Source organism: Homalodisca vitripennis, chromosome X (genome assembly GCF_021130785.1).
Source record: "Homalodisca vitripennis isolate AUS2020 chromosome X, UT_GWSS_2.1, whole genome shotgun sequence".
Taxonomy (NCBI): Eukaryota; Metazoa; Arthropoda; class Insecta; order Hemiptera; family Cicadellidae; genus Homalodisca; species Homalodisca vitripennis.
In genome coordinates, this window is record NC_060215.1 from 59,845,430 (window position 1) to 59,857,138 (window position 11,709).

The 11,709-nt window shown below is 34.5% G+C and overlaps 1 protein-coding gene across 1 annotated transcript; it reads right to left on the reverse strand.

Moving 5' to 3' along the window:
• Nucleotides 1-10,237: 10,237 nt before the first annotated feature.
• On the reverse strand, nucleotides 10,238-11,353 carry LOC124369461. The gene has a single exon (XM_046827468.1). The coding sequence runs from the start codon at nucleotides 11,351-11,353 to the stop codon at nucleotides 10,238-10,240; it is 1,116 nt and encodes a 371-aa protein (XP_046683424.1).
• Between the last annotated feature and the right edge of the window lie 356 nt (nucleotides 11,354-11,709).

Genomic DNA, 11,709 nt, shown 5'->3' on the forward strand with positions numbered 1-11,709 from the left:
TTTGTCTTTTTAAAGTTTCCATAAATGGAAGGTGTGTCTGGGAACTCAATAAGAAACAAAAACAAATTTTAAAATATTGTTAAAAAATAACAGTAGACGTAAAGAAACTAATGTAAACTGAACATGAAAATGAACACAAAACCAAACAACAAGAACTGACATATTATTTTATTTGTGTGGCTTACACAGTGCCAGTATTATACAATTAACCCTTTAACCGCCATGCCCGAAATATATCATGAAACTCTAGTTTTGTGAACAACTGCCATGCTTGACATGTGCTGTGCAACTGTAGTTATGTGAACAACCGCCACGCCTAAGTATGCTCATTTTCATATTATCAGCTGTCATATTGTATTACTTGGTGTTCTATTACATTAGAAATGTCTATAAAATAGCTGTCCAGTCGGTGGTGCAATCTTCTGGACATTATTCAAATTACTGGGACACCACATGCTTTGTATCAGACATGAGTTCTGGAATGGTTACTTTGATATTTTACGAGGTGTTTCACAATGTTTATTTGTAGATAGTTGTATGATAGTGGTAATATATTGTTATTATTTGAGAAGTTTGCGAACATTGTTAACTGTTTACTCTTTTTATTAAATTTTAAATAATCTGTTTAACGTGTTATGTCAAAAACTTCTAAAATCGGGAAAAATACTTGGTGCTGGGGGTCTTAGTACGTAATAAGTCTGGCGCTCAGGTGTCACCAGGAACATGGCGGCTAAAGGGTTAATTCTTACCTCTGTCAAACCAAAAACAACTGTGAAGTGTTGTCAAAAGTTACATGTTTAGAAAATAATTCCATCATCAGATTTCAGGTCCACTGAAAAGATTCGTTGTTGCAGTTAAAATCTTACAAAAAATATTACACAACAAACAAACACTCTTTCACAAAAAGTATTAAAAGTTAGTAATACACGGCACAACAGTAAACCGTGACATGAACAGTTTGATAAAAAGTTACATAACCCCTGATTATGTAATGATTACTGTTGAACGTAGTTATAATAATTTAAAAGAAACTTAAAAATATAAACCATTCCTTTTTTTTGTAGTTAATAGTTTTAATGCAGTACAGTTCTTATATACTATTTCAAATTATACAACTTTTTATTTATATGAACACATAAAGCTGGGCTTTTCATTTCATTTTAAACACTTTTCAATTGTTATTACCACGTGAGTTCTCCCACGTAAGACCTCATATGTGCTGAATGTAAACATTTCACCATATGATCAAAATAAATATTTGTTCTCGTTCATTTTATGTTTTCACTTCAGGCCATTTCACTTGCTCTAGTGCTATGTGGATGGCGTAGGAGCAATTTTTCTCTGCAAACTCTTGTTAACTTTTGGTATTTATGAAGTTATGCTACTGTTATTTCCCACTGCTATGCAATAATCGGTTTTTTAATATTTTGTTTTCAACTAGCTTAAGAGCCACGTTTAAATAGAAGCTTAGCGAGGGGAAGGTAATATAGGGATAGATACATTTCACAAAAATTGTATCAACATTTTTCTGTGCTCTTAAAACAAGGTCAAGATTGTATTGATTTACATATAATTGTTTTCCATATTTCTTCATCTTCAAATTCATATTGATAGTTTTATATTTTTAATATTACATATAAAAGATTAAGAAAGTGGAATATACTATGAAATGTTCTTTTTAAGTGTTTAACCCTTTAAGGAGTGCATGTAAACGCTACTTAATGAGTAAGGACGTCATATGACGTATATTCTTATAGTGGCCCAAAGGAGTACGGACGTCATATGACGTTTGGCCTCTGTATTTTTGTATTATTGTAAATGCATTGCTATTACTGATTTCCTTTTGGTAGATTAGTCTGTAAAGTGGTTCCATCTATCAGCAACATACTTAACTTCTATGTTTGTGCTCGCATTCACTTGTAATCTGATTTTACCACCAGACTGCAGTAGACACCCGGTAGAAGCCACTGACTCAAGGTCGCGCTCATCGCTTTGCTGTCAAAATATGCCGCTACATTATACTAGCCATTCCTTGTATACTGCATACTGTGGCCATATTTATCTTGTGAGAGTGACGTATTTGTTAACCAACCATTTAATTTGTTACTGTTGTCCAAATGGCAGACAATACTGATTGAGTTTGCCATAGAGAGGAAATAAGACATTTTATTTTGAAAAAAGTGCTGAAATATTGACTTGTAGAACACGTAGTTCTTTTTTATTAAGCTTTCAAATGTAAATAAATATTTTTAAAAGATTTTAATATTTTACTCCTTTTGGTATTTTTTTAGATTTCATCCATTACTCATTTTAGACTATCAAAGGAAGGCTTCATATGACGCCCATACTCCTTAAAGGGTTCATATTTAAAATCATTATAATTATAAAAATATTGTAGATTTATATTTTATAAGCTATATATAAATCATGAGAATAATCATAACATACTACAATTTTATTTGCAACATACTGAGGAAATTTGCAACTCAGCCAAGGATAACAAGGACTGGAGTACTTTGTTTAAAGTTTGTTTTTGACAAAGGAAATATTGTGAGGGAAACAGAATTTTTTCAGATGTCTGTCTTTGTTCAGTGATACAAGAAACCAGTAACAGTACATTTCAAGATCTGCAACCTGATATCTTCCTCATTAGACATTAGACATAACTCTTTATTGACATGATCTTAGAGAATAGTAATGGTGTCGAATATTTCACTTTTTGGTTTTGATAAAATTAACAAACAATTAGTTAATTTCATGAATCGTAGAACTCATTCTCCATGTATAAGGGTCTCTCCTGTAGCCATTGTTAGTGCTTTCTTGAAGTGGTTTGGATGCTGTTGCTTCAAGTTGTTCGGCAACTTGTTCAAGGGCAGGGCTTCTTTGTATAAAGGCTTTCTTCTGTAGAGGCTTAGATGGCAGTATAGCAGATTGAAGTTTATGGCATTTCTTATATTGTGTTGTTGTACGTTGTTACGCCTGTGTTGTCCAGAGTTGACTGTTCGAAGGATCACATCTTGAATATACAGTAAGGATTTTGAAGGTGTTTGAATGGCTCTCGGCAGCTTTCTTGGAATTGTAGTCCATCCAGACATCTGATAGCTCTCTTCCAATGTTTAAAGAACTATCTCAAGATTGGTGGTGGTAGTATCTCCCCATACTGCCAAGCCGTATCTTAGATAGGATTCGAACAGGGCAAAGTAGGCAGTCTTAGCTGTTTCTATACCACTTACATGGTTAATTCTGTATATAATATAAATGCCTCAACATATTTTTTTGCAGAGTTGGTTAACATGAGGTTTCCAGTTTTAATTTGTGTCAACTATGATGCCAAGATGTTTACTATGTTCTTCTTTTATTAAGATCTTTCAAATGAAGTGTCACTGAATGGATCTGTACATTTTAAAAAGTTGTAACAGTTGCTACAAATTTTCACTTCTATTTCCTAGAAAGATTAATATGATGCTGTGTGTTTTGGTAGTATGGGAAAAATGTTTTTGACTGAATGTTTTTGAAATGATGTTTTGACTTTAAAATGTTACTTGCAATGCTTAGAATACATTAAAACATACTACAAATCTTATAATTATATAAACTAACTTGTTTTGAAAACTTAATCATGTATTAAAACATAATGTTAAACATACAGATTACGGATAGCTATTAAGGATAAAGGGGACAGGGGTTTATGGTCTGAAATAAAAATCCTATGGGACAAAATACTTAAGTATTTAATGTACAAAAATAACTTATGCCATGTTTACTTCTGTTTCTTTCTGTGCCATGTTGCTATGACTCTGATTTTTGAACTTAGGCAGCACTTAAATATGAAACATTGAATTAAATCATCGAAACAATGATCTTAATCCAATGTTTTGTATTTTATAAATTTTTATTCCTTTACATAATCTGTTTTCACTAGCAAGAATCACCATCCAATAGAATTGACAAAGAGTGTAGTTTATGGAGTCTGTTTATTAAAGTATCAGTGTGTGTAGAACTTTATGAAAATCATGATTCATAAGAGGTCGTTAATCTTAGTGAGTGTTGTGAGAAGACAATTAAAGTGCAGTGAACCTGTAACTGTGGAGTTCATTTTTTTTTTTTTTATTATTATTTTTTTTTTTTTTATTTTATTTATTTATTACATGAACATTAAGAACAGTAATTTGTCAAGTTACAATAAGTAGAATTAAGGAGACGTGTTCATTAATTCCAGGAACTCTTCTATCTTGTACACAGGATTCTTTAACAGGAATTCTTTAAGCAAGCTCTTCAGTCTGTTGCCAGTCAGGGTCCGGAGGTGGTCTGGAAGGAGGTTTTTCAGTTTTTGGCCTACGTATGACGGTTTTTTCTCGAAGAGGGCTGTTCTATGTTGGGGTAGGACGAATCTAGAGGCATGGCGTGTGGGGTAGCTGTGAAGGTCCATGTGAGTCTGCAGGTTGTATAGAGTTCAGTTGTATAGTGGTAAAACAACCAACGATTACAGCTTCTTTTATGGATTTTTTAATTTTTCCTCATAATCCTCCGTTCTAATTTCTTGACAACATAATACTCAGGGGGATATAAGCCATTGCTGAGAGAAAGTGTTAATTTAAATTTCATCAGTGATTTTTATGTATTAAAAAAATACAATCAGTGATTACATAATTTTTTTTAATTGTTGTTTTATTTTCCCTTAAAAATTTTCCTTCCTTATTACCCTCCAATTCAAAATAACCCTTAAGTGTATATAAGCTTCTTACGAGGTAGAGATCGTGTAAATTTAGATTTTGTCAGTGATTTGTATTTATAAAAAAATTCACTTGAAGCAGGACTATTAAATCTTTTAATAAACACTTACAAAAAGCCCAGGTTGGAAATGATGCATAATGTACAACTGAGAACAAATATGTATGTTTTTCTTGTATTGTTCATAAATACTTGTATTTATAAATAGAATAATTAAAAATACAATTTTAGAAAATTATAAATTCAAAAAATTAAATTTATAAATTAATTTTGACGAAAACCTTTTTATTTATACATTTATAAAGAGTAGATTTTCCCCTAAAATTGAAGAACTTGTCTTGATAATTACAGGAAGTATAGCCCCCTGTACTACTGTGTAAGCACTTTTAGACACACTCTCACAGATTTTATACCTATCTATACAACAGAAACATTTTAAGTTTATATACGTTTTTGAATTGATAAACATGTACTATAAAACAATAATACTTAATATATTTGTCATAAAGGTAAAAGATAGTGAAGTAATATAATATTTACATGTTATATACACTTTTATATAATGTAAGAATAGATCATTCTTGGATTCTTATTCTCACTTTTGTTGGCTAACAAAAAATAACACAATAAGCAAGAAGTTGTGATAAATCACGTAAACATAACAATTCATATAGTAACAATGAGTTATGCTTATGTCGTCTTAAAGCACTGAAAATTAAACTGATCCCACAATTCACTAAATACAATGCTAATAGTAAGTTTTGTGGTTTTTGAATTTAGTTGGTTTGTTCACCCATCATTATTTGGAAATTTAATAAACCGGCTACATCTTAAAAAATAGAGATATCTGATATAATGAACGTTGGGCATTTGAGCCATATGTCTGATATATTGGATACTCAGTTTGTTACCATTCAAACCTATCAACCATTTTTGAAGATAATTTCACTTGAATTGGACAATTACAGGAAATTAATTAAGACAAAGTATATGCAAGCAATTTCACAATTCAATGTCACTAATAACTACTACTGGCACCAAAACGGAAAATATGTAAAATTTAGCTCATATTATTTACAGTATATTATTTTATTTTGTGGAATATAAAAGGTCTGAGAACTAAAGAAACCTAAGTATTTAGGAACTAAAGTGACAAAAAATACAAATGTGTGTTCTTACCAAAATAAAACTGAAACAGTGAGATCAAAAAGAGGTGTGTCTGTTGCCATACATAAAAAGGTTTAAGAAAAAATATTAAAAGTTGGGATGAGATAGACAAACAGATTATTGTGCTGGAAATAGAAAAACATGGAGAAACAATAGTTATAATAGGAGCATATGCCCCAAGTGACGACACTGCTGGAAAGTTAAAGGAATCAAGAATCAAGATCTTTATTGACCATTAAGTAATACAAAATTACAATAGGCTTCATCAGTTCCAACAATAAAATATCACAGCTTGCTAATTTAAAGATACATAAAAATAACAATACTAATAATAATATAGTAATTTTTTGGTTAGTTCACATATTATATAACAATAACATATTATGTGCAATAAATAACACAAACACCAATAATAATATAATAGAATACTACATTACATAAAAATTTTAAAATACCCACATTTAACTAATATCACTAATATTATATTCTAAAAATTCTCTTATGGAGTAAAATGCACGACTTGACAGCCAACTAGAAACCTGCCTCTTAAATGAATTAAAATCTAATAATCTCCATGATTCAGGGAGTTAAAAAAAAATTTATTTGTAAATATTTATGACTCTTTGCATATTTTTCTGGTCTAGGAATAGGCAGGACTAAGTTGTTTACATTTCTTGTTTGATAACTATGGATACCATTAAAACAGAGGAAGTCATTAATATTCTCTTTTACATAAATTAAATTTTGAAAAATGAAAATGCAGGGTACAGTCATTATATTATGAGTAGAAAAATAAGCCTTACAACTAACCCTAAACCAAAAAGGATTCTTATTGCCTTTTTTGCCATAAAAAACTCTTTTAAAGGAGAATTTTATGGTAGATTAAGTGACATGTTGATCTATATTAGTCACTTCAGAGAAATACACTGATTAAGGAATTTCAATGCCAAAATTAAGAAACAACATTTTGGGAAAATTGGTGGAGAAAAACTGTACAACGGGGAGCTACTTATTTATCTAGGTGAAACTGCATTTAAAAGTAATGAATGGATTTTATCCACTCAGAGATATTCATAATTTTACATAGGACCACGTAAAAGACTACCTATTTTATATTAAATTAACATGACCTTTCTATTGCATAACATTATGTAATATTTATGACGCTATAATCTCCATAATTATGAATAAAGGTTTAGATTGATTGAACAACCAGTGAAAAAGTTCATTTCGGGGTTCTTCATCACTGACTTTTTTGGATCTCTTCAGACGAACATGACTCCATATTCCAGAAGTCAAGTCTGTGACAGTATCGGATGACAGACACTGCACTATAATGGAATATCTAATCTGACCACAAAAAAATAGCTTCAAACAAATATCGTAAGGATATATGGTGGAATCGGGAAATAGAAGAAATAATAGATTAGAAGAAAACCTACCACATATGGCTAAGCACGAAAGATTTATGTGAGTGTAAAACTCACTAGAGACTTAACAGAGAAACAAAGAAAGAAGTGGCAAGGAGAAAGCACTAAATGTAGGAAGAAAAACACAGAGGTGACCTGATGCTAGAGGAGAACTAGAGTAATGCAAGTCTAGCGGATGGGCTGACTCAGTTCGGGTGATCCCAATGGACTAGGAAAGTACCTCTCCATGGGTGACACTAACTCTAGTGTCACTCAAGATCAATGGGAAGGACGAGCCCAACCAATGGTTGGCTCGCATCAATGCTTGTCACAAACGCAAGCAACCTGCATGAGATGGCCCTGCTTTTCGTAAAACATATCGTACCACACATATGTTTGTTTATACTGGGGCCCTCCAATCCCATGGTGTGAAGTGGCCCATCCCAAAGGAATGGATGGGGCAGTGTGTTGTGAATAGAGCCTTTGGGAGTTGGGCATCTTCCAAGCGTAAATAGCCTAACCTGGTCATGCGGAGCTCTGACCAGATGGACATGTTATTACTTCAGTACTTGTGGGGATTTTATGGAGTCTGACAAAAACAAACCAAAAATTGTTGCAACAGATCTAGATATGGAACGGTTACAGCAGGCAGTTGCATCCGCCAATCTCGCTATGGATGTCTCCGTCCACTCAATCACCACCGAAGAAGACACAACAGTTGGTGGTGCTAATTTAGAAGGTGAGTCTATGCACACAGAATCTGAAGTGTGAACTACAATAAAACCTTTCAAATTGCATAAGCAATTGGTGAAGGAGAGAAAGATTGCTAAAGGCACCTACCTGGTTTCCAGACAGCAAATGGAGGAGGCTGAGGGTAAAGAAATATGCTAATGAAGGTAACGGAGGGATTCAGCAATCAATCAAATCTATATTGCAAAGACATGGTTTTACATGTATAGCAAACGTCAGCTTTTTATAACTAATTTATTTCATTTACACCACATAAAATCACACTCGGACATACAATTCAGCATTCATTCATTTTCCATGCACTCACCAATTTTCCCACCCCCAGACACGTAGCGGTGTACAAAGCATGTATGTATGTATGTAGCACCTAACGAGATTACAGGAGCTGACTACTCCTGGAAGGAAGAAGGACACTCGGGTGGTGGGGTGAGACCATTTTGCTTGCAGCAACCAGTTGGATCTTCTCCTTCCCCAATTGTGCAGGCTATAGATTATCCAGGGTGGTGTTTGTACCTAAGCAGGGGTGGTCTAGCCTGGATCGGCCTAACTCCTTTAGGTCAATATGTGTGTCCTCCTTTCTCTCAAAACCATGGAGAAGATGATTGCTAGGTTTGTTTGGAAAGTATATCTTTTGGAGTGTCCTCATCCAAATCAGCATACTTACACTCCAGGAAGATCTTGCAATTCAGCCCTCCATCAATTGGTTTGCACGATTGAGAAGTTTCTTGCAGCGTAATAAATAGCCAAAGGTATTTTTCTGGAAATTAAAGGGGCTTTTGACAACACGGGTCCCATTGTTAGTGCGGTCTTTAGACATGGTATTGGTGGTCAGATATGAGTATTGACAATATACTGTATGAAGGTCCTGCTTACGGATAAGGTAGTTACTAACACTCTTGTGGGAGCGACTATCAGTGCAAATATTGCTAGGGGTTGTCGTTCAGGGGATGCGTCCTTTCTCCCTTTCTGTGGAATCTAATTGCAGATGACCTGCTTTTTATATTTGACACTAATAGGGGTATGCAGATAACATTATAAATCTTGTGAGTGGCAAGTATAATACAACAGTCAATGCAGCTTTGAACATGGAGGAGGAGGGGGGACAAGTGGTTACAAGGGATTCCACATCTGTCCAAGGTAAAACAAATCCCACAAAATCTAATAGAGAACAAGTGGGTTTCTTGAGATAACCCTCACCTTGAGTTTGAACTTGTGTAATTACATATTACAAATAAAAAAGCTCCACGAGACAATCACTAACCACCCGAGAGAGATAAAGATGCACTCCAAACACGGGGTCACATTTTAGACGACTGGTACGAGAGAGAGTCACCGCCCACAGTTAACTTTTGAAAGACTGTTTCAAGAAAGGGAGAAAGAGAGACACATCACCCGCGGGGTCACACTTTGAAAGACTGCTGAGAGAGAGAGAGATCCACCACCCATGGGGTAACATTTTTTTAAGACTGCCGCCCGGGCAGCGCACCGACCGATCAGGCCATCTCACATGATCTCAGGTGATGTTTATTTATTTATTTATTTCCAACGGTAAACCATTATAATTCTTACAACATATTTGACACAATATTTCACACAGTAAGATGGCATAGCTGACAATATAAGACATAGAAACAACTGACCAGAAAGACTGCAATAATACACTTACTAAACTATAAATATAAATAATAATATTACCAAGTGAAACACACCATAATAAAGCAAGTCAGATGCAACACAAATAGAATAATAACTCTCACACTAAGCATACACGATCAAATTTATAATAATTTCAAACGTCTTCCTCACGCAGAAAATAAAAATAAATAACAAAAAAACCTGAACATAATTTAAATACCTAACAAAGTAACATGGAATAAACTATTTGTAACAGCGTAACAAAGGAAAAGCTATGTAACAGTACGTAATAGGGAGAATGACTATTCACAGAAATAGCAAAGAGAATAACTATAGACGGTAGATAACAAGGTAATTAAACTATGAACAGATAGAAATAACCCACGAAGATAACTAGAAATCCATTTCAAGACAGACCCAGACACACCATAGGCCCTAAGTTTTGCGACAAGAAGATCATGGTTGATCCTGTCGAATGCTTTGGAAAAGTCTATGTAGATGCAATCGACTTGATTATGCCTTGAAAAAGCAGATGTGACATAGTTTTAGAGTAAGATTAGATTTGTTGCAGTGGACATTCCACTGTGGAACACGTGCTGTTCATTGACTATTGTATGTTTCAGGTCAAACGCAAGCTTATCTAGGACAAGGCTCTCAAATAATTTGGCAAACACAGGTTGAATGGCTATGAGCCTGTAGTTTGTAACTTCAGTTCTAGCACCAGATTTGTAGATGGGTATTATGAAACTAAGTTTTAAGTTAGCTGGATAAGTGCCATTCTTCAGCAGTAAGTTGAAGTATACAGCGAGGATAGGTGCTAAAACAGGACTGCAGTACTTTACTACTGCTGGAGGTATGAGATCAGGACCCATACCCTTGTTGGGATCCAGGGTATTGAGCTTCGCTTCAACCTCCTGAGCAGATAAGGTGAGGCTATATAGGTTGCAGTTTGTGTCTAGATCGAAAGTACTAGAGGGAAATGACAAGTTAGTATACACCGACGAGAAGAAATCTGCAAAACGTTCGCACTGTGACACAGGGTCCTCTGCTTCAATACCGTTGTATTTCAAACAAGACGGTGAGGTTGACGTTTTAAGATTGTTGATATGAGACCAAAATACTTTTATATTATTAGGAATAGAAGATTCCAGAAATTCAGTGTATCTGTAATAAGAATCTGCCGCAAGTATTTTGCATTGCCTCCTGAGCAACTTAAATTCCTCGTAGAAGAAAATCTCACCGGTTGTCTTGAACCTTTTGTGCATTATTTTCTTCTGGATCACCAGTCTCTCTAGTTCAGAGCCAAACCAGGCAGGAAAAGCTGATCTTCTCACTGTCTTTACAGGACAGTTGATTTTGACGACTTCAGCAAGGCTATTGCAGAATGTCACAAAGTGTTGTTCAGCTTCCACCTGAGAGACTGATGGGTAGGATAAGCTTTGAAGCCACGCAAACACAGAATTAGTGTCACATTTTCTAAAGTTATAACTTGACGAAGAGGAGTTCAAGTTGGCACAAGTCTTCTGGAAATTGATCACGAAAGATAATGGTGGATGATGATTCATATCATGTGGGATGATCTCATCATCAGCAATAGACACTTTAGTGTCTGGAGAGGAAGTAAAGATGAGGTCGAGAATAACTCCACGATAATTTTTCATTTTATTGTGATGTGACAGATTTAATATACAAGCCAAGTTAATTAAGCATTGGGAGGATGAGCAAGGGGAGAAAAGAGAAACGTTTTCCCAGGTTGTTGTAGGTAGATTGAAATCTCCCAAAATAAAGAAATCTGAGACTGCAGGATTGCATGAGGCCACCTCCAGCACAGCATCACAAAACTGTTAATACTTTGCAAGATGCATGTTGGGTGGGATATACACTGCACAAATAATATAACATTTCCATTTAAGTTGCACTTTAACGAAAACACATTCGACATCAGTAACAGAAGTCACCAGCTGGTAAGAACTGATTGACGAGGTAACAGCAACTAGGACCCCACCTCCACTATCTT